Source organism: Lepus europaeus, chromosome 4 (assembly GCF_033115175.1).
Source record: "Lepus europaeus isolate LE1 chromosome 4, mLepTim1.pri, whole genome shotgun sequence".
Classification (NCBI taxonomy): domain Eukaryota; kingdom Metazoa; phylum Chordata; class Mammalia; order Lagomorpha; family Leporidae; genus Lepus; species Lepus europaeus.
The window spans coordinates 148985970-149010460 of NC_084830.1; the positions used below are offsets into that span (position 1 = coordinate 148985970).

A 24491-nucleotide genomic window follows, 5' to 3' on the forward strand; every position below is an offset into this window, starting at 1 on the left:
CTGTCTCTAGGTAATTCTGACTATTTGAAGACACATATACACAGGTTAGTTCATCTTCAGACATATACCCCTCCCCTTTAGTTTTTTTAAAGATTTATTTATTCAAAATGCAGAGAGGCAAAGATACACACACATACACACATGAGCACACAGATATCTTCCATCTGATGCTTCACTGTGCAAATGGCCAAAACAGCCAGATCTGGGTTAGGCTGAAGCCAGTAGCCAGAAGCCCCATCCAGGTCTCCCACATGGGTGACCAGCACATTAGCATGAACCAGGTTTTGAAGCACAGCAGCCATGACTTGAAGCAGCACTCCCGGATGGGCTGCCAGCATCACAAACAGAGGCTTAACCAGCTGTGCCACAAGGCTAGCCTCAACTCCCCTAGTTTGTTTAGAAACTCTCATATTCATATGAAAAATACTTGTAAAAGCTTGTTTTTTGGGTAGAAAGATAATAATTATATGTCCAAACATCATTTTAATTGCATTTTCATCCAGTTACCAAATAAGAAAGTATGAGATTCTTAAATAGAAGCAAAGTGATGGCACAACATAATACTTCCCTATCTTCAGTGTAATTTTAGACTAGATTTGATTAAATGCTGATGCCTTTAGTTTAATGCCCATACCTCATTTCTTTTACTTTCAAAGTTCATGGGAGAAAATGTACAAATCTTTTCCTAGAAAATTCTTTTTTTAAGGACTGGGTTGCTTTTGAACCATAAACTCCCTCATAAAGCCACCTTCTCCTTCTACAATCAATACTTCTAAAAACAGAATGTGAACACTTAAAACATTCCACCTGGACATGACCGCTTACCTGCATTTCTTGACAAAAGGAAGCCAGTGGCCCAAAGAGAATCTGACATTGCTCGTCTGCCGTGTATGTCATTCCTGGCAGTTTGGAGGGAACCATCACAGAATTGACACTCTGGGGATTTGTCTGTAGCAGGCAGTTACTGGCCTTTGACCTGACAAGATGAGCAGCGAACAATGTTGAATTTAATGAAAGAGGTTGTCATGATTAGTACAACAAAAACATTTTCAGTATATTAAAGATGTACTTTCCTTCTTACTTATAAGCTCTTCAACTGAATGCTAATAGAATAATTCATATATGAAAATATGTGTTTGCAATTATTTGAGATAATCCTAATAAATAATGTTAGTGTTCAAATTAATAGAACTTTTGATGTATAAAGTCCATTCATGTTGCTCACATAATCTTGTGAGGTGAGTATTTTTTTATGTATTTGTAAGAGGTAGAAACTCTGACTCAGGAGAGTAGCTTGCCCAAAAGTAATGTGTAATGGTAAGAAGTCAGCTATATTTGGGGACTTAAAGAAATTATTTAATAGTGTGGGCATTTTTGTATCTGACATTATAATACAACTTCCATTTATGAAGTAACATTAAAATTTTTCACAATCATGATTTATGTTAAGACAGCCATACAAAATCATACCTGTCCTTATAAATATGTTCATAGGGCTATAAATTCTGATGGCATGTTCAAAATATTACTTTCTAGAATGCTGTATTCTATTCTGGCATGACATGCATAGGATTTATTGCATGTATTTTAGAATAATGTTAGAGTAATATCATATCATATTTTAGATCTTGAGATTCAGTAGAAAATAAGGCCCATCAAATTAAAAGGTCTGAAAAGTGAATAAAGTTCATCTCTGTAGTGATTTTAGATAGCTAGGAATTCTTATATTTATTAGACTTTTTGATACTGTAAGCATCTCTGTAACTACTTTTCATATCATCTACTATTTCAGCTAGGCATTCTATCACCAAAGAAAGAAACAAAGAACAAGGACTTTAAAATGAAAATTAGAACAACAAATATATTAATTTCTTTTCCCAACCAGACAGAATCTAAGTGTTACTGTTGTTGAAGGAAGAAGAATATCAAAGACTATTATAATGGTGAAACCTACTCATTAATGGAGAAGGATTTAGAGTTGAGAACTATCATAATGGAAAAGTGGAGACACTGTGAAAGAGGCTCTCTTGCAATAACAATAGCTGTGTTGGTGATGATCAGTTTTTCACTAGGGAAACACTAAAGAGGCAGTTAATACTGGGACAGTTTTTTACATTTACAACATTTTTTCAACCTTGCCAATCATCTTATGCATCCTTTTATGTAAAAATGTGTAAACTAAAAGGCATGTAGGTTAAATAATGTGGCCCAATCCACTCTGTGAGTCCATGGAAGAGTCAAGATTGGACTCAGTGCCTTGACTTCCACTTTGATGGCCTTTACACTTTGTCATGCTGCCTACCCTGGTTGGCAGAGGCAGCAGGTACACACAGACATTTACAGTGCAGCAACCATAAATGACCTCAGTACCTCAGAAATCTCTCCAAATCTTCCTTGCTACACCGGGACCATGAGACATCACCAAGATTTTGTCCTTTAATCCATTCACCAGACATGATATGAAGACCATCAGCACATGATGGGTGGTCATTGTCATGGTTAATGCCCATGCTGTTTCAGAATACAATTAAAATAAAAAAAGATTTACATTAAGAAAATGTTATTTTTAAGTTTCCACAACTAAATTAAGTAACAGTTAAATACTCAAAATAATGGAAAAGTAATACGATTTAAAGAAATTTGTTTCAAAATATGATTAGATTTTAGATTATTTTTAAAATTCTATGACCCAAATTGAAGGTAAATATTTATTTAATAAAAAACATTTCTTCAATCAATCTATAAAATGACATGTTTTGGTATATCCAAATGACCTATAGATGTAATTACTGCTTAGTAGTATAAAACATAAAAGAATATTTATTTAACTGCACTAGATTCTTACTCTTGCCTGAGTTAATTTTTTTCACAATCTGAAACCATATCTTTTATCAAAGTTGAAAGCCTATTAAGCTACTAACCTTCCACTGTCTTTCCCATCTGTTTTGTTAGACCCTCTTCTTCCCACCTCGTATAGCACAAACTGTCCCTGGGAAACCTTCTACTTTTGCCATTATTGTCCTTTTGAATCACTCTTGGAATTTCTTGCTTTAAGATGAAACCCTATTTTAAACTTTTATTTCTAAATGAATGTTCCAGAAGCACCTTGAATTCAACAGGTCTACAGACTGCACTCCTTTTTTTATCTTTCAAACCCGTATTTACTTCTTTAATTTATTTGTCTCTCGCCTGCTTTTTTATGTTTTCTTTAGCTACTAACTCTTCCAAATAAAGAATATTCAGGTCATCATTTGCTCCTTCCTCTCCAAAAACTATTACCCAGGCTATTTAGTTTATTAAGTGTTAGAAGCAAACCCTGCCAATTTGACCTTCTAGATATTTATCTCAATTATCATCTCTTTTTTTCTATTTTTATTGTTAATATAAAAGAATATATAATATTCCTACACTATATGTAGTCTCAGCAATTATTATGGTGTTCTAGCTTCCCTAATCAGAGTTATTTAAAATCCTATCTGACTAGGCCATTTGTTTTCTTTCTCATTACCTACATGGCAATTCCCAGCTCCCTATTTGGTACATGGCCCTTTCATCTCCTTCCTTTTTCATTTATTGCATTTGCTCTTCAGCAACACCAAATGACTTGAAGTTCCCCAACATTTTGTTCCTTCTTATTCTCTTGCAACTAATTATTAGTTAGCATTTCTCATGTGTCGTGCAACTTGTTATGGAATTAATAAGTTTGAGCTAAACAACCCTATGGGGTTAGAACAATTATAACATTAATTATAACATAAGTTTTAGTAAGAAGTGTGCACCAAGGTGGCTGCTTCAGAAATCTATGCAGTAAACCATTACACGTTGGGCACCTACGGATTTCAGTTCCCAATTTCTACAACATACCTTTTCTCCAGCTTCTTTGCTTAAAAGCACTCTGCTTAACCTTCAAGATTAAAACAGTGAACTTCTAGGAGGTACTCTTTCACCCTACTTCACTTATCAGTACTTTCACTATGTCTGTTTCCCTACCACAGTAGTCTCTGAATAGCACTGTTACTCTATTTTCTACCCTACCTTATACATTTAAACATTCGGTCAGCCTTCCAAATTATGTTTTTTTTTGATATTTTATTTGAAAGGCAGTGACACACGGGGAGTGGGGCAGGGATGTAGAGAGATCTTCTATCTTCTAGTTCACTCTCCAGATGGCTACAATGGCTGGAGTGGGCCAAGCCAAAGCCAGGAGCCTAGAGTTTCATGTTGGTCTCATTTGTGGTGGCAGGGGCCCAAGTACTTGGGCCATCATCTGTTGCTTTCCCATATACATTAGCTGGGAGCTGGTTTGGAAGTGTAACATCCAGGTCTGACACCAGGGCTCCCACATGGAATGCTGGTGTTGCAGGTAGCAGCTCTACCTGCTGTGCCTCAACACTGGCCCCTTCTCTTCAAATTCTTGAAGACAATGACTATTTCAGCTAAAAGCTAGGAGTATATGAGTCATACTCTGCAACCCACATTGAAATACTGAACTAAGCCATCTTGTAGACTCACTCCTATTTCAGCAAACATACACATAATTTTCTATGAGCTTTCATAACAAGCCATGAAACATATTATTTGTGAGTGAGGATTAATACTGAACAAATAGGCCGGTGCCACAGCTCACTAGGCTAATCCTCCACCTGTGGCGCCAGCACCCCGGGTTCCAGTTCCAGTTGGGGCACCAGATTCTGTCCCGTTTGCTCCTCTTCCAGTCCAGCTCTCTGCTGTGGCCCAGGAGGGCAGTGGAGGATGGCCCAAGTGCTTGGGCCTTGCACCCGCATGGGAGACCAGGAGGAAGCACCTGGCTCCTGGCTTTGGATTGGCGCAGTGCCGGCTGTAGTGGCCATTATAGGGAGTGAACCAACGGAAGGAAGACCTTTCTCCATTTCTCTCTCTCTCACTGTCTAACTCTGCCTGTCAAAAAAAAAAAAATACTGAACAAAGAAGAAAGTTTGCTTTTGTACCTGCTAACTCAGAGATGATGGATGAAGAGAGCCTACTGTCCCCTTTTCTATTTCTGTATGGTCTAGATAATTGATGAAATTGTATTTCATAAGGAAAGATTTATAAAATTTATATCAATTTCTACATTATATTTTACAACATTGAATTAAAGTAATTACTATTAAGTTACTAGGTAAAATTTATAAACCTTAAATTTTCACAAATCAAAAATTTTCAAGACTGTCAAATTTTGAAGTTCAAGTAAGAATTTGAGTCACAGTTGCTACAATTAAATATGTTTTCAAAGGAAAAAATTGATATGAAAGGAATAAATAAGTTCCATCTGTATTATTAATTAATAAAGTAACTATTCTCACAATTTCTGCTAACTTTGACCATGAAATTTTGATACAAATAAAACTGAAAAAACACTATTTTATCACTTTTCACTTATACTCATGCTATTAAAAAACTTCCCTGGTGAATCATATTCCTCTTTTCTATCCTAATTAATGTCTTCAAAGGGAGTCTGAATTAACATACATTAATCAAGTAAGTAACAGAAAAGATAGAATTTTTTTTCATAATTTAGAAATAAATAGAAAAAATAAGGGGTCATATGAAATAAGTATGAACCAATAGAATATTGGAGGGTTGAGTGGAAAGACATTAAAGTTGGAAATATTTTTGTTAAGATTCACTTATTTGTTTAAAAGTCATGGTTACAGAGAGAGAAGGAGAGACAGAGGAAGAGAGAAGATCTTCCATCCACTAGTTCAATCCCCAGATAGCCACATGGATAGGTATGTGCCAAGTGGAAGCCAGGAGGGAGTTTCATGCAGGTCTCCCATGTTGGTAAAACACTTGGGCCATCCTCTCCTGCTTTTCCCAGGCCATTAGCAGAGAGCTGGATCAGAAGTGGAGCAGCCAGGACGGGAAGCAGAGTCCATATCAGATGCTAGCATTGCAAATTTAACCTGCTGTGCCACAACACCAGTCCCCTGAAGTCGGAGATTTAATCTCAGTATCTTCCCACCAAGTTACATAGTGATCAATAAATAAAGATGCTTTGGTGTCCTCCAGTGTTAAATATGCTTTTCCTGCTTGAGGTGCTGTGAGGACCATTTGAGGATGTTATAAAGAACCTGCACAGTGCCTCAAACAGGGTAAGGATTCATCATGATCCTTTACACAGGGCAGTAAGTCACAGAGATTCTACGCTATCATTCTGATTGATCCAAAAGAGACATACAGATACTTATCATTAAAAGTAATGTGTTGTGTTTCCTTTCTTTGGTGAAGGTCTAGACTTCAGAAGAACCAAGAACACAATAATGGCAAGAATTTGCTTAGGGATTAAATTGAGAAATTATAAGTATGGCATTCTCACAAACTGACAAAGATGCCTCAGTGTCTAACTGCATGCTTCTGCTGCGGCCCCCAACAGGATCATCACCTCCCCCCGGGCACGTATCCTGGCTGCAGCACACACCACGGTGATGGTTCATCATGGGCCACTTGCCACATGGAACATGCTCAGCTCTTCCATCTGTGGGGATGTGGTCTTTCAAACCATACACAAAAGCTATTATTTTTGAAAGGCAACTGGACTTTCTCAAAAATAACAACACTTCCTAAATAATGTGTCCATTTGAGAGAAGGAAAAGGACTGCTTCCAAGATTTAGCAATTTGGACATTTTCCCAAAGGGCTATGATTTTCTAAATTGGGGAAGATTGTAACCTCTCATCCAGATAATCCTTTTCCTTGTGGGATCCTGATTCTCATGTGAGAAATGAGCTTTAGCTGTGGAGAGATCGGGTGATTCAAGCTTTGTTTATCATTAGTGAAATTTTCCTAAAGCTATTTAACTTGTAACAGAAAAGATTACCATTAAATTGGGACAGGCCTTTCTCTTTTCAGCCACACATCTGGAATGATGAGAGCCATTGTTTAGTCCTGATTGTACAGATTCAAAAGAAAGCCATGAATTGTGGACATTTACCTATGCCAGTCACCATATGAATCATTTGCAGTGATGATGTCATTTAATCCTTACAATGTCCCCACGATGTTTGTAATAGAGGACTGGTATTTTACAGATGAGGGGGCACTGGGGTTAACGGTGGAGCTATGGCTTACCCCCAAGCATATGATACTCAAGCAGATAGAACTCTACACCACCCCATTAGAATGCTTCTCTTTCTGGACCCAAACTCTTCATTTCTGACTCATTGTTTTCTTGAAATAACTTTAAATAACTTTAAACACCTCTGCTGTTTTAACAGGAATATACCTCTCTATCTAAATCTCTGTAACCAAGTAGCATGCACTGTGTGGAAAACATTCTCTAAGTAAGACATTAGCAACACCTCTCCTCACACCGTGCAACTGAACTACATTTTAATAATCTCAGTTTAAATTCATTTTGACAAAGAGCCTTGGGCAAATAAACTCTCCACTAACATTGTACATGGTTGTCAAGTCAACTGAAAAAATATTTTTATCTTATAAAACTTCTCAGCTTGTTTAAAAGTCCCTGCCAGGAAGTTTTGTGATATCCTGTGGAAAGCTGGAGAAGCAGTTGGAGTTTGAAGATGGTCCCTTTTGATGTCTAAAGAGTTAGAGAGGACAGCATATGAACCCACTCACATTTTTTGGGTAATTTAGAAAGGATCTGATTTGTAAACAAATATTTTTAAAGCGCTGGATTTTTTTCAGACTACATTAAACATTTTTCATGACATAATACTTCCCACTGAAAGCCATATATTATGTAGAAACATTAATAAAAGAAAAAAAATTGTAATATCTAACTAGAAGTGGATAATATTTCTATAAAATGCACTTATTTTCATGTAATTCAGTGAGTATCACTGGTTTGATGTAATTTCACTACTATGTGCTTGTGGAGAAAAAACTAGACTTATTAAATATTTTAAATCACAAATTATTTCAATTTGCACAAAATAATGAAATGACTACTTCTACTGGTAAAGTCAAAAGGCTTTCGAAAAGTAAGAAACAAAGTCAAAATTAGAACTTAAAAAACAGAAAAGAAGTGGTAGATAAAGAGATTCCTTCTGACTTTGTGGTGGATTTTATGGCCTGGTTATCTAGCAATACAACGAACACTTGTTGAGAATCCACTATGTGCTGGTACTGTGATGAACTAGGGTCACATAATCAACTAAGACTCAATTCCTACTCTCAAAGAGTTGATCATGTACTGGGATTGGAAGATCCTATCTCTTGCCCTTCAACTGCCAGTAGATGGCTTGAATCCTGTAAACTCCACATTCTTTAAAAGCCCCTATTCATTCCACCCATCCTGCTGTTAACCAAGACAGGTACTGGTTTTCTTCACTTTCAGATTGCTGTGACCTATTCTGGACTGAGCTCAACTCTTTGCCTACATGTAGTCAAGTTTTAGGGATGCTATTTGTTTATGACTGTATTAGTATGAAAAGGCTAATTTCTTGTGTAATGTAATATTCCACATAAAGCAGAGATACTGAAAATATAGATAACGGACCACTTGATTCAGAATCAGAAGACATGATGATAAATGAGTTAAAGTGGAGTGTTATGGGCCCCTTCTTTGACCACTGAAAGAAAATAGACAAGACCCAAGACACTGCAATTTAGTATATTTTCTTGATGATTTTCATTTACTCAAATTTCTGAAAACCAAAATCCTCAAAGATAGAATTCACTGTTTATCCCATTATTCAAACCATCTGCAAACTGAATTCAATCTAATTTTCGCTGGAACAGTTAATTCTAGCATAACTTTTCTGCAGTTCCTTTCTATTAGAACACTTTCCTCTGCTAATCCGCATTTACAAATCCAACTCGAATTTTAAGACTTTCTTCCTCTATAAAGCACTCTTCAATAAACTTCAGCCTACATTTTTCATGATCCTTAACTTCTCTGCCTTTAAAATATATGGCATGCAAGAAATAATATAACTGCTTTGTGTTTCAGGTGAATTTTAAATAACATATATATATATATTTAAATTTTAGGTAACCTTAAATAATATATAATATATATACAGAGAGAGAGGGAGATTATCACATTTTTTAAGTGTAAAGCTTACAGATAGTGAAATGCCTAATTTTTAAAAAAGACTTATTTATCTATGCATTTGAAAGCTAGAGTTACACAGAGAGAGGGAGAGACAGAGTGATCTCCAATCTGCTGGTTCACTCCCCAGATTGCAAGAACAGCTGAGTTCAGCCAGGCTGAAGCCAGGAGCCAGGAGATTCATCCAGGTCTCCCACATGGGTGGCTGGGGCTCAAGCACTCAGAACATATTCTGCTTCTTTTCCCAGGCTATTAGCAGTGAGCTGGATTGGAAGTCGAGGATCTGGGGCACCAACCAACACCATTATGTGATGCTGGCATTGCAGGAGGCAACTTTATCCACTATGCCACAATGCAGGCCCCAAGAAATTTTCTTTTTAATTCATTCAATTATTTAGTTCAATGTGTTACTAACAAATGTTTGCTGATTTTTCAATTGATAAAGAATCAGAGAAGCCACTAAATATTCCATAATTAGATGAAAAGTAAAAACTAAGATGACCTCTTGTCAACTCTGAAACTTTAAGCCTAAAAACTAGCAGATGATCCGCCTAAGGAAAGTTACTGGCCTTACATTTGCCAAGATACTTTAGGGCAATGAAAACGGAAAGCCAATTCTTGCAAAACCATTCATTAGCTGGGTGATTTTTTTCCCCCACTTTCACCTACTCAGTGCAACATCCAAACCTACATTTGGAGAGAATCTGGTATGGGACAGTTGCCATATTCCCTTCTCAAAGACTCCTTCTTAATGGCTAAAGTCCCATTAAGATAATTAACTTGGACTGATTGCTTATTACTTTAAGTGCATCATTGTCTAAATAAAGTATCAAATACAAAAGCTGTGTTAGTGCATTACAAGACACTTCATGATAAGCAAACTTCCTGCCAATCTGGTTAAGAAACTCTGAAGGGTATGAAATCACTCCAAGTATGAACACAGACATGTTAGGCCATTGTCTGCTGAAATTCTCCTTTGTACATTAAAGCATTCATAAAATAAATATAATTCTAATTATGACCATCATTCATTCACTCTATATTATGTGCCAAATTTTGCCATGATATTAGAGTATGGCCAATCCTAACAATGAACCTTGTAAGGAAAATTTTTCCAAATTGCATAGATGAATAAAATCAGTAAGGAAAGAATGACATCCCCAAGCTCATTCATCAAGTAGCTGGCACAAGAAGCATTCAAGCCCAAGGCTGATCATTCATAATACACTTTCCTTCTCATCTGTTCTCTTAGGTGTATCCTAACATTACCTAGGCATATACAGTAGGGGAAGATATTTGTGACTTTTGCTAAAAAGAATTCTAAAGAGTACAATGTAGGGATAGTATGTTTACATGTAGCCATTACCAATTTTACTGAGTCAAGGAATAGTAAAGAAAAAAATTAATGTTGGACATTTTAAGGAATAGTGCCTTTTTAGAGCATATTTGTTTCTTGTCAGTTATAGTAATCCATCACTATTTTATCCATTTCACTCTCTAAAAGCTCTAGTGGATGATATATTTCTTTTATATTGATTTCTTAATTATTTCTTGCTGTTTGTGTCTCTCCTTTTACAGGAAATCTCTCCCTTATAAAAAATAGAATACTGCACATAAATGCAGAAACAAAGGCAAAAATTACATTCCCTTCTAAAAAGAATGCTTCTGCTAGCTGGGAGGGATTAACCAAATTAACGTGTGACAGCATGTCTCTTGGGGCAAATGTTAGCTTCTTACTGGAGAGGTGGAACTTAACTTACACTTTGTTTATTCCCAGCTTCACCGAGGTATGACTCACAAATAAGTGTTCTATATATTTGTCATGTACACTATACCATGAATTAGTAACCATAATGAAGCTTGTGAACACAGTTACCACTTTTGGGGGATGACAACACTTCAGAGCTATTCCGTAATTCAACTTCTGTACTAACAACTAATGTCACCATGGACTTCATTAGGTCTCCAGTACTTATTCATGTTGTCCCATAATCAATATGTACTTTTGGCCACAACAAACTCTACTTTTATAATGATGTAACAAATAAGTAACTTTCCTCACTTAATGTAAAGCTGTCCAAATCAACATTTCTGTTAAGTGGACAATCTAGTTTCTGTATGAAATTCTTAGTAAGTGGCATATGTTTAATGCAGCCTCTTTTAAGTCAGAAATATAGAACTCTCATTTCATGACGTTATCTATAACAATTAAAATCATAGGTACACTAACTGAAAGCACAAAATGCAATGAATTACAGACAAATATTTTTTCCCACAACTTTATGTCCATAGTATTATTCAAAGCAAATAACATATCTTAAAAAGATACTTTTTATAATTAGGAAAACACTATTCTGCTATAAAATAAATAGTAAAAGGTCAGAAAATACTGTTTAATTAATGGAAAACAGTGGCCATATTCTAGTTCTTTATCATCTTTTTTTGTTACCTATTTTTAAAGTAATGGGGCTAAATTAAACAAGAAGAAAAGAGTTGTTCAATGATACTACAAGCCAAGATACACGAATACATAATAAATTGCAACTTTAATTGCACTGTACTCAAAACTGGCAACAGGAGATGAAGCTATCCACAACAATGTCTACATTATTGGGTAGTGGTTCTCTTTAATTTTGAAAGATACTGCCACACGCCTCCAAAAACAGTGCACCATCTCACACTCCTTTAAAACCTGTTTAATAATGTTTCCCCATACACTCCAGTGCTCTTCATTCACTTAATATTGTTATGAAGACATAATTTAACAGGAACTCATTGAATGCCTATGAAAGGTATCAGGAATATAATGTTAAATGATAAAAGCCAACAGCAGCAACAACAAAAGGGCAGAACAAGCAAAGAAAAAAAAAAAAACACAATCCCATTCTCAAGAAGCACTCTCTCGTGAGGGACATATACAACAAGTAAACAGAAAATGTAAACCTGCAGTTCTGAAAAAATGGCACTGAAAATTTCATAGACCTGTCACAGCATGAACCTGGGAACGGAATCTACATATTTAGTCATGCTTTGAAGAACTGATCTGAAAGAACAGTAAGAAAAAAACGAGAGGAGGGTGGAGGAATTTTCACACCACGGGAAGCAGGTAGCACTTAAGGTGGGGGCAGTAGGAGTTATCTGAGTAGATGTCTAAGATCACACAGGAGGAAGGAGCACTCTGCGGTTATCTCATGTAACCTGTGCCTCAGTGCTAGGGTTTATCTCACAGAAACTGTGACTCAATTTCTGCCTTTGCTACTTTTTTTTTTTTTTTTTGGACAGGCAGAGTGGACAGGGAGAGAGAGAGACAGAGAGAAAGGTCTTCCTTTACCGTTGGTTCATCCTCCAATGGCCGCTGCAGCCGGCGCACTGCGCTGATCCGAAGCCAGGAGCCAGGTGCTTCTCCTGGTCTCCCATGGGGTGCAGGACCCAAGTACTTGGGCCATCCTCCACTGTACTCCAGGGCCATAGCAGAGAGCTGGACTGGAAGAGGGGCAACCGGGACAGAATCCGGCGCCCCGACCGGGACTAGAACCCGATGTGCCGGCGCCACAGGCGGAGGATTAGCCTATTGAGCCGCGGCGCTGGCCATGCCTTTGCTACTTTTCTAATGTAGTTTTACCCATTGTGTATTGATTCATAAGAACTCCTTTTAGATTAAGGAAATATTACATAGCACGTATGTTGTAAATTTTCACTGATTGTGGCTTATCTTCTGACTTATCTTTTCCCTTGTGGTAATAATCAGTTTTGCAAAGTCTACTGCATGACTTTTTGTCAAACATAGCTACTGATCCAGATCACAGACGTGCCCTATTAAAAGGTGAATAGAATGCCAACCAAACAGAAATATCACTGTACAGAACATCTGCTGTATTGTGATATGATGTCTAAAAAGGAGAATCAGATTCCTATTACTTTTGTTACCAGATAGTTCTTTCTTTACAGTTTATAAATAGTCTTTAATTTTTATATAGGTCAATACTATTATTATATTGTTTCTAAGAAATTTTTAGTAGATTGTCCTGTGTTTGCCAAGTATACAGATAATGTTCATTTTGCTACCACCTTTCCATTTTTGTTTTTAAATTACAACATGATCATAACAAATATAGACAATATATATGTATGTACATACTATATATGTGAGTCTTTGTATGTAGCATGATGTGAGTTAAGTATGGAAGGAATATTCATATAGAACACTTGTATCAATTAAGTATTAAAGAAGGAAAATTAAAAAAAAAATTTAACACTGAAGAATCTTGTCAATCTTTGCAACCAGACCTCTTGCTTCTGCCTTCTTTCTGTGTGTTGTTTTAGAAATTCCTGCAGGGCTGAATTTATTAAGATAGTAGCATACATTTTTTTCTTAAAGGTTTTATCTACCAAAGTTCAGTCTTCATCTTATATGGAATAGATTTTTATATCTTTTCTGAAAAAGTGTTGCATATCATTTTTATACATGTGGAAATCCAATTATACTCACATTCCTCTGAACAGTTACTATGTTCTCCACTGATCTGCGGTGGAGAAAATGATGTCCTCATCAGACATCAGGTGTCTATGCAGGTCGGGACCTATTTTTGATTCTGTTTGTTCTATCCTTCTAGCTGCCTGAATAAACACCATAAAGTTTTGTTACCATAGTTTCCAACAGCTCTGTTTCTGTTAGAGCAAGGTGCTCACATCATTCTCCATCTTGTCCACCCTTATCTGCATCCCCACCATCATCTCTTCCCTTGTCCAGTATATTTTGGCTATTTTCATTTACAGAAGCATTTTGTAAAGACCTTTAAACTTTCATCTTAAAAAGCCCCGATGTTATATTTATTGGAATTATCATTAGCCTCTAAATCATTCACAGCAGAGGTGAGAGCTTTATGGCAATGCAATAATCCTCCAACACGGAATACTCACCCATTCACTGATATAGATTTAATTTAATCATTTTTAATAGAAATGTACATTTCATTTTTGGTTAAATTGATTTCCAAGTAGACTGTACTTTCCATTGTTACAGTAAATAGTATCCTCTTGTTTAAGTGATATTTTGTACTTTTGTTGTACACAGAATTTGTATATTTATCTTATATAATCAATAAACTATATATAATATATAATAAAATCTATAATTACACATAATTATATAATATATAATAATATAAAAATAAAATAAACTCAAAATTCTATGCATTGCTTAGACATTATATTTTAATTTAGGTAATTATTCGAAAATAAAAAGTGTCTTTTTCCATTCTCATATATGCAACTTTTATTTATTTTTCTGCCATACTACACCTGTTTGTATCCTCTATGCATTAAGAAGCAGGTGTCTTGCCTGCAGCATCCCATATGGGTGCTGGTTCGAGTCCCAACTGCTCTATTTCTGATCCAGCTCTCTATTATGGCCTGGGGAAACAGTAGAAGATGGCCCAAGTCCTTGGGCCTCTGCACCCATGTGGGAGACCCAGAAGAAGCTCCAGGCTCCTCGGTTCAGATTGCCCAGCTCGGGCTGCTGCAGCCATTTGGGGAGTAAACCAGAGGATTGAAGACTGACTCTCTCTCTCTCTCTCTCTCTCTGTGTGCCTCTCTGTAACTCTGCTTTTCAAATAAGTAAATGTATCTTTAAAAAAAAAAATAAAGCAGTCAGTGTCATGAGATCATCACTGTTTTCTTAGTTTCAGAGGGAATGTCACTAATGTTTCACCATTAAGAATAATATTTGTTATTTATTCAATGGGTTAACCCATTATCTGTGACTCTGGCATCCCAAATGAACACCAGTTCATAGCCTGGCTGCTCTACTTCCTATCCAGCTCCCTGCCAATGCAACTGGGAAAGCAGGGAACGATGGCCCAAGTCTGTGGTTATTGCTGCTCACACAGGAGACCAGGATGGATTTCTGGGATCCTGCCCTGCCCTGGCTGTTGCATTCATTTGGGAAGTGAATCAGCAGATAGAAAAGCCCTTTCTCTCTCTCTCTCCTATTTTCTGTAACTCTACCTTTCAAATAAATAAATATTTTAAATATGCCATTTTTTTTTGGTAAATAAACATCCATTTGATGATTTTCCACACCTAGTGAAGCAGTACTCATTTTACTTTTAATCTGTTAATATGATTTTAACATTTTAAATGATAAATTACTTTTGCTATCCTGATATAGTCAACTTTATCACTTTTGTTTAACATTGTTTATACATTGTTGCTTTATTTTGAAAATATTTCATTGTCTTTTTTGAGTAATTTTCAGATAAAAATGAACTGTAATTTTTTCCTCCTAATTACCTGGTTTATTTTATGTTACATTAATACTTGTCTCAAATAATGAGTTGGAGAGTGTTCCTTCATTTTCTAAGAAAATTAGATTAATATTAGTGTTATTTATTCCTTGAAGCTATTCCAATGTCTGGACTGGTATTTTCTTTGGGAAAATTTCTAAAGTCCTCATTCAATTTATTTAAGTAGTAATAGACCTTTAGGTTCTTCTATTCTTATTTCTTAGAATTTTTCTATTTCATCTTCATCGGTTTTTAATTTTGACATAAAAGTATTCAGTACATTTTCTTAGTATTTTTAATGTCTTCCATTTTTCTGTTAGGATTCCTTTGTAATATTATTGAGTTATTTTTACTTGAATTTGCACAGATCTAATTTTGGCTTTGTCATTCATTTCTAATATTTTTTTCTCCATTTCATTAATATTACTCATTTCTTTACAATTTCTTTTACTATATCATTGTTTTTGTAATTTTCTAATTCGAGAATTTGTCATGATTAATTTTTATATGTGTATTTTAAGCTACTCATTTTCCTCTGTTCTCTGCTTTACCTGTATGCCTCAAAAGTATTATACAGCATATTTGTTATGATTTACTTTTTAGAATAAACTGTTTTCATGACAATTTCTTATTTGGTAACCTAGTTTTTCAAAGAACACTTTTAAAGCTCTAAGTGTACATGTTTTCTAGTTTCCCATTTATTAGTTGTTTAATGGAACTCTGATTATAAAAGTTCCTTAGTATATTAATTTTCAATATGTCTTTACACTTGTATAATAAAATAATACAAAGTCATCCTTTGTAAATATCTGGTGTGCTTGCAAAGAGATAGTCTTCATTTTTGGCTGCAGGATCTATAACTAAGAAAGCACTCTTGGTAGCTGTTCAAATGATTTCCAAACAGACCTTTCCCTTCCCTTGAATAATCAACTTACTAGAGCTGTGGTAAGCCCCACTGTGGTTACAGTTACACCTATTTCTGCTTGTAGTTTTGTTCATGTTTGCCTTATGCTTTGAAAGTATGCAGTTAGGTCTTAGTTGATTCCAACGGATTCTCCTTTATTCTGTGGCCTGAAGCAAATCATTTACTTCCAGTTGGCTGGAGACACATGTTGCCAGGCAAGGGGCTCTGAAAATACAGCTTCCATACACCGCAGTGTATTATATTCTCAGATCCTCTGCCCGACATCAAGACTCAGCCCCCTGTGTGTGACAACTTCAAACTCTTTCATTTCAGTAGAGCCCTCCTATCTTTACCACATGGAAAAATTTTCTGACTCTTTAGTAGCCTATTTATAAAAAAACAGTAATATTCATTTTTGTTCTTTTGTGTGTGTTTGAAATGGAGATGAAAAATATTAGTCTTCTCGACTTCTGTTAAATCCAAAATTCTAATGTGAATTTTAATGTGAAAATAAATGCCAGCTTTTTATTATGATATTGGTAATAACACATAGGTTCCTTAAGCAGAATATTTTATTCATATCTACTAGAAAATTAGTACATTTGTATATGTGCTTCTCTATAGAGCATAAGAGCTTATAGATCATGCATTTTTAAAAATAGCAAGTTTATACATTCATTCATCAAGCATAATTTTTAGTATATAAAATGTACCAAATACCAAAGTACTAATTTTTTAAACACTAGCAGTATTTAAGGAGACAAAAATTCATTATGTAAAATAAATAATTAATAGATAGAGAAGTATGTAAGAGGGTGAATAGATAGTTTAGTCTTGAAAAGTTTTATGAAGAAAATTAAATTAGGTAGAGGGAAATAAACCAAGACAGTATTTATGTTTACAATTTTAAGAAATGCTATTTTAAGAGATGTTATATGAAAGGCTATACTGAGAGAGCTATAGAAAATGTAAAGAAAGCAGCTGTTCTAGAGAACAATGTTCCAGGTAGAAAGAAAAACAAAGGCAAATGCCTTAAAGTAGGCGTTCAGTTTCTGTGATTCAGTTACAGCAAGGAGCCCTGCAACAGGAGCATAGTGGGCAAGGAGAGGAATGGCCACAGGGGAAGGAGGCTAGAACATGGAGAATCTTGTGGACCATCATGGCAGGGGAGTCAGGAAGCTACTGGAAGGTACTCAGCAAGGAAGTCAGGCAATTTGCTATGCTTTAAAACAATCTTCCTGTGTCTGAGTTGGAATCAACTGTAAGGAGGAAAGGATGAAACTGAAAGACTGGTTACAGTAATAATACGGAGAAATGATGCTGACTTAGTATACCGTTAGCAGCAGACCAATGAGAAGTCATCAGATTCTGTGTGTATTATGAAGGGAGTGTCAACAGCCCACAGCTGAATGTGGACCATGAGAGAGAGAGAGGGCTCAGGTAATTCCTGGTCTTTGAGCAATTGGAAGAACAGAGCTTCCATTTACTGGGATAAGAAGACCTCAGTGGCAACACGTTCAGGGTGGGGAGTGTCATTTCTACATGTGTGTCCTAGAATGCCCCTACTCTCTGTGACCTTGGGTATACTTCAAAATACAGGATACTGTTTTTAAAAAGCTTTACCTGGTAACTTCTTGAACCTCTTATGCAATATAAAAAATATCCTCAACAATTTGAATATGCATGCATCTGTTCTCTCCTCAGGTTTCTCTGACATTCTTTGCATAAGAATATTGGGCTAAAACAACTACTACACATGTTAAATCATTCAATTATTTGCTATATATTCATTGAATTACTAATATACATTAAGTGCTATCAAATACATTAGGAATCCTGTGATAAACAAAAATAGATATGGTTCATTGCTTCTTGGAGCTTCCACTTCAGTGAATTAGGTACCTAACAGATGAACAAAGGAGGTAGTGCTATTAAAACGGTTCTTAGAGATTGACCTACATGGAATGCTTCTTTAGGAAAGGGCTCCTGACCTGACAAATGAACTATTAACAGGAGGAAATAAATAATCAAAGGGGGAAAGTGAAAGTATCCCAGGTAGAGCACGCAGCACGTGTCTGCATCCCGTAGTGTGCTCATTGCACTGAAAACACCACGAACTTTGTTGAGGATGCAGTGCCGAGAACAAGTGGGACCATGAGTAAAGGGGGGGGGGGGGATTCAGAGATAAAGTGGGGACAGATGATCCAGAGCCAGGTCAGATGTAAGTTAGGCAGAGTTAACTTATTAACTTAGCTTGGAGAGCTCTTCCACATTTCTGGCCTAACACTGTAATTAATAACACGGGCTTTGGATTAGGACAGACTTGGCTTTGAACATCCACTCAGTCACTGACTAGCTGTGTGAGCTTTGGCAACGATCATCTCTACAATAAAGATATTATCGCTGCTTTCCTTCTTTAGGTGGGAGCAGACGTCTTTGGCCCCCAACATCTAATCCTGCACAACGATTTGCTCTTTTTAAATCTCCAGATATAGCAAGGTCAGTAAATGGTCACAGGATTATGTTATTTATAAGTATCATTAAAATTAGTATTTCCCTGATAATTTATATGCCTATAATTTACAATACCTAAGATTTGTAGCTCAGTTTTCATATAACCATAGACAGTGATATGTGGTTATTTTACTTGTCTTTGGAATCCACCAAGTGGATTAAATCATTCGAAGACCCAAAGAAAAAAGGTATGTGGTGGTTTCTGAAGGGTGTATGTGTGTGTATCTGTGTTCATGTGTGTGTGCAGAGTGGGACAGAGAGAGAACATATAATGTGTGTGTATATATTTATATATTCATTTCCTTACTTATATAACAAAACAATTTCAAGTACACCAAATATTTGTATGAAAGAATAACTTTGATCATTTTCAACTAATCATATCTAAAATTACTTCACTCATAAATGAAGACAGCCATAGTATTGTCTTTCAATTCCATTTTTCCATGAACTTAAAAAATATTTTAATTGTATTTATTTGAGAGGCAGAGAGACACAGAGAGAGGGATAGAGAGACAGACAATTCCCACCTGCTGTTTTCTTCTCAAATGCCTACAGCCTTGAAGATAGGTACAAAGAATGGCTCTAAGACAGGAGCCTAAAACTCAACCCAGGTCTCCTGCATGGATGGCAGAAATCCAATTACTTGGGCCATCACTACTGCTCCCCATGGTTGGTATTAGTACATACTTGGAATCAGGAACCGGAGCTGGGATTGAATCCAGGCTGTCCACTACGAGACTCAATTGTCTTAACTGCTATGCTAAACACCTGCTCCTCACGGACATTATGAAGTATACTTGTACAGCTATAGAAGATCTTTCAAGGTTAAAAAATCAAAGGACTGCTCCCCAGAAACTATAATTCAATGTCCAGGTGTGACACTGACACCAATGAACACGGGCCTACCCTATCTGTCATGCTGCAAGCGCTACTCAGAATCTGTCAGAGCTGTCATTTGGCTAACTTGTTTTATGACGAATTTGAGTCCAGAAAAGTAGCTGATGTTGGTGTGAAAATCAGCTTCATCCCTAAGCACATAAGCATACAGTTTATTTTAGTTAATTTTTTTTAAAGACTTTCAATGATGCAAGCAGTGTGCTACATACTGGCATGGCTCCATCTCATCACAGCCCACACTTGCAATAGTAAGACCATTTATTGAACAGTTAATGAGAAATACAAATTTCATGGAGAGATTTTTACTATATATAATGAAATACATTTTAGATGACTTAAAATGTTAAATGGTGAGAGAATATAGAATTATAAAAATGTATTTTCCTAATTTTAGAATGAGGGATACCTATAATTGCAAAAAAGCTATAGAAGAAATTTAAAAAAGATAATAAGAAATTTGATGACTAATAAAAACTGCAGGTTGATATTAAAAATCAAAAGTAAATTAACTATTACAACCAGGAAAATATTTACAATCAATTCAATCAAAAGAAAATGTCCTCAGTACAAAAAGAGCTGACCCTAAAAAGTGCATCTCTGTGAGCTTCAGTTTCCTCCTCTGTGAGCTGAAGATAACCACAGAACGTTCTTAGCTCAAGGCTCTCTGACATTGGATTTATATTTGAACGCAGGATATTAAACCCAATGCCTGCTAACAAAAGAAGACAAGTATGAGATTTTGAAACTTTAAAAATATTTTGCAGTTGTCTAGTAGTGAACTCAGTATGTGAGTGGTCCAGAACCTGCACATTCTAAACAAACATTTTTTTTTTCTTGGCCTGGCTTCTGAGAGGTAACCTTTAAGCCCTTGGAATATCCAGCCATGGTGTCTTCACAGGAATATCTTTGTTCCCCGGGAGGCTTTGGATCATGGCAGTTTACACTACCTGTGTGACTGATGGTGAGAGACAAGGGCCAGCTTGACCTCTGGAGAGGATGGAGCCCGAAGGCCTGTGTTGTGGGCAGTCAGTCACCCCTACGTGACCCAGTTCCAGTAAAAGTCCTAGGTCCCAAGGCTCTAGGTAGCTCCTCTGGATGCCGGCAGTGCCCATGTTTTCCTACGTTGTTGATGTAGATTAAGCACACTCTGTCCAACTCTGCCAGGAGGGGGACAGTGAAGCTTGAGCCTGGGGTCTTCTGGACTCTGTCCTATGTGACTTTTTCCCTGGCTGAGTTTAATCTAGATTCTTTCATGGTAATAAATTGTAACCATGAGTAAAATAGCTGCACTGAATTTTACGAGTCCTGCTATAGATTAATTAACCTGAAGGCAGTCTTAGTGCCCTCCCTAACAAAGCAACTAAACTATAATTAATATTTGTAATAAATTATGGCTGGAAATTTAAGTAAAATCTCTTACTTCAACAAACTGTTGTTTATAAACGTTACAGAAAACAATGACTGTGTGCATATACACATATGCCTTCCACAGAAAAACTCATGAACAATTTCAAAGGTATTTTTATTCATAAAAATAATGTTTTAAAATTCATCAAAGCAATGAAATTTAATGGAAAGCTCATTTGTATTTCATGAATATATATTAATTCAGTACCACTAAGAAAAATATTATATTGCCAAAAGTTTTGGTTATTGGAAAATTAACTCCCATGACCTACTGTTTAGGAAGAAAAACAATTTTAAAGGGAAGCCAAAATCATTGGCTTCAATCATTTATTTCCTCTTTCTTAGTGTGGGTTCGTTACACTGCAGTATTATAATTGAATACATTTTAAAATACATTTTTCTGGCAGTGATTTTGACACTTTTGTGATAATAATAAAAGTATTTTTGTCCTCTCAGTTACCCAAATAGGCCTCTGGGATATTTTTTATTACTTGGTGGTCCAAGCTGATTATTTCAGCTATATCTGAAATTGTTCTGAGAATTTCTAGAAATTAAATTCAAGACAACAAACACAAGCACACTCCTTTCAGCTCAGTTTAGAAACATTCCATGAGTGATTAGGAAAGCATTCTTGAATTGAACATTTTCGTGGCATCACTGTATCATTCTACAGTTGTGGTTCACAGAATTATATAATGTTGTCATTTATTATTAGTTTACTGAAGAATATTTCTAATTATATAATTTAGCAAAACAGAGAAATATAAAAAGAAAGATCTGTTAAGATTTAAGAGTTTCACTTAAATAGCAAATGGATGACTCTTTTTTTTTTTTTTTTGGACAGAGTTAGACAGTGAGAGAGAAAGAGAGAAAGGTCTTCCTTCCGTTGGTTCACTCCCCAAATGGCTACTACAGCCAAAGCCAGGAGCCAGGTGCTTCCTCTTGGTCTCCCATGTGGGTGCAGGGCCCAAGCACTTGGGCCATCCTCCACTGCCTTCCCGGGCCACAGCAGAGAGCTGGACTGGAAGAGGAGCAGCCAGGACAGAATCTGGCACCCCAACCGGGACTACCTCTGAGTACAAAGGGCTCTCCCTGTATTTGTATTAAGTGCACAGATACATAGGATCTATAATTATCTAATATTCATAAAGATTTTTTCCTATTTGAAAGGCTATAACTACAAGGAGTCTTCAAAAACTTCATGGAAAATTGGACTATGAATATAAGTATATATAGATTTCATAAATTTTTTGTGTCAAAATAAACTTTTCTCATTCCTTTTTTCACACTCCTTGAAGTTACCTTGTATATCAATATATTTCTTTGAATTTCCACTCTCTCTGATTTTTTTGCAGTATATTTTACACTGAGTGATTCTGATGATGAGATAATGTATATAAATTTCCTTATCTATTTGTATTATAGAAAGATAACATTACTTTCACTGTTTTTATCACTCACAGTCCATCATCTAGCAAACACTATGTTTACTTTTGAGATAAATTTTGCTTAATGGTAACACAAATTCTCAATAACTGAGTGTTTCAACATGTATCACATGTCCTGGTCCCAATCCAGCATGTATTACATATGCATTTGGCATCACTGTTGATTTTTGATCCAGCTCTATAAAAGTCAAGTAAATTAATGTTTCTGCCACATAAAGCCAAAGTGTTCTTTCCTTAAATTATTTCACTTAATTTTCTAAGTAGTTTTAGGTTATTGAACAAGACTTTGAATATTATTAAATTAATTTGTGTTTTGTTCCTTTAATTATTCATCCTCCTGTATTTTAGAATACAACCAAGATTGAAGAAATTAATTTGCATATCTGTTTATAACTACGTTTGTTTGAAAATACAACTTTTTAAGTGAACTTTGTACTACACATGGTACTTAACAATAATTTTTAATGTCTAAAATGCTTATATATCATGCTGCTAATACACAGCTAAAGAATAAAAATTGGCCGGCACCACAGCTCAATAGCCTAATCCTCCGCCTTGCGGCGCCGGCACACCAGGTTCTAGTCCCGGTCGGGGCACTGGATTCTGTCCCGGTTGCCCCCCTTCCAGGCCAGGTCTCTGCTGTGGCCAGGGAGTGCAGTGGAGGATGACCCAAGTGCTTGGGCCCTGCACCCCATGGGAGACCAGGAGAAGCACCGGGCTCCTGCCTTCAGATCAGTGCGGTGCGCTGGCCGCAGCGTGCAGGCCGCAGCGGCTATTGGAGGATGAACCAACGGCAAAGGAAGACCTTTCTCTCTGTCTCTCTCTCTCACTGTCCACTCTGCCTGTCAAAAAAAAAAAAAAAAAGGAATAAATATTATTGGTCAGCACTGTGGTATAGTAGGCTAGGCATCTGCTTGTAGCGCCAGCATCCTACATAGGTACTGGTTCATGTCCCCCTGCTCCACTGCCGATCCAGCTCTCTGATACAGGATAGGAAGGCAGCGGGAGATGGCCCACGTGCTTGGACTCCTGCACCCTGTGGGAGAACCAGAAGAAGCTGCTGGCTCCTGGCTTCAGATCAGCCCAGCTCTGGCCATTGTGGCCATTTTGTGGGGTGGATCAGCAGATGAAAGACCTTTTTCTCTGTCTCTCCCTCTCTCTGGCTGTAACTCTACCTCTCAAATAAATATGTAAATAAATCTTTAAAAAAGTAAAAATTATAATACTTCACAAATTTACATTTATTTTTATAATTCTCACTTGCTTTCTTAATATTGTTTATTAATAACATTTCCTTGCCTCTATATATTATTATCAACATTTCAAAAAAAATTTCCTTCAACTGATGCTCATGGTTTTTCCTATTATAACTACAACTGACAATACTGTTAAATTTTCTAAATTACACTGAGATTAAGAATACAATTACTGGGCCCAGCGCCATGGCACACTAGGTTGATCCTCCGCCTGTGGCGCTGTCATCCCATGTGGGCACGGGGTTCTAATCCCGGCTGCTCCTCTTCCAGTCCAACTCTCTGCTGTGGCCCGGGAAGGCAGTGGAGGATGGCCCAAGTGCTTGGGCCCTGCACCCACATGGGAGACCGGGAGGAGGCACCTGACTCCTGGCTTCAGATCAGCGCAGCTCCAGCTGTTGTGGCTACTTGGGGAGTGAACCAACAGAGGGAAGACCTTTCTCTCTTTCTCTCTCTCTCTCACTGTCTATAACTCTACCTGTCAAAGAAATAAATAAAAATCTTAAAAAAAAATACAATTACTATCACTCCTTGACTATATTTTCCCCAAAGGATGATGTTTCTGAAGTATACTGGTCTTTTTTTTTTTTTTAATTGAATTAACAAACTAACTCCTCCTATTCTTGACTAATTGAAGACCAAAAATCTACATGGGAGAAAATGAAAGTATATACATACATTTAAAAAATGGTGACATTAAAATCAGTCGCTTGAAAACTGGTGAGAGTAGATTTTAAGTATTATT

General features: G+C 36.4%; 1 protein-coding gene across 1 annotated transcript in view; it reads right to left on the reverse strand.

The window, feature by feature from the left end:
* ADAMTS19 (ADAM metallopeptidase with thrombospondin type 1 motif 19) overlaps positions 1-24491 on the reverse strand; it is a 219411-nt gene that overhangs the window by 79738 nt on the left and 115182 nt on the right. The window contains exons 11-12 of the mRNA XM_062189957.1: positions 2371-2511; positions 826-976 (exon numbers count right to left, since the gene is read on the reverse strand). Of these exons, the coding sequence (XP_062045941.1) occupies positions 826-976; positions 2371-2511 (292 nt within the window). The remainder of the gene's footprint in view (positions 1-825; positions 977-2370; positions 2512-24491) is intronic.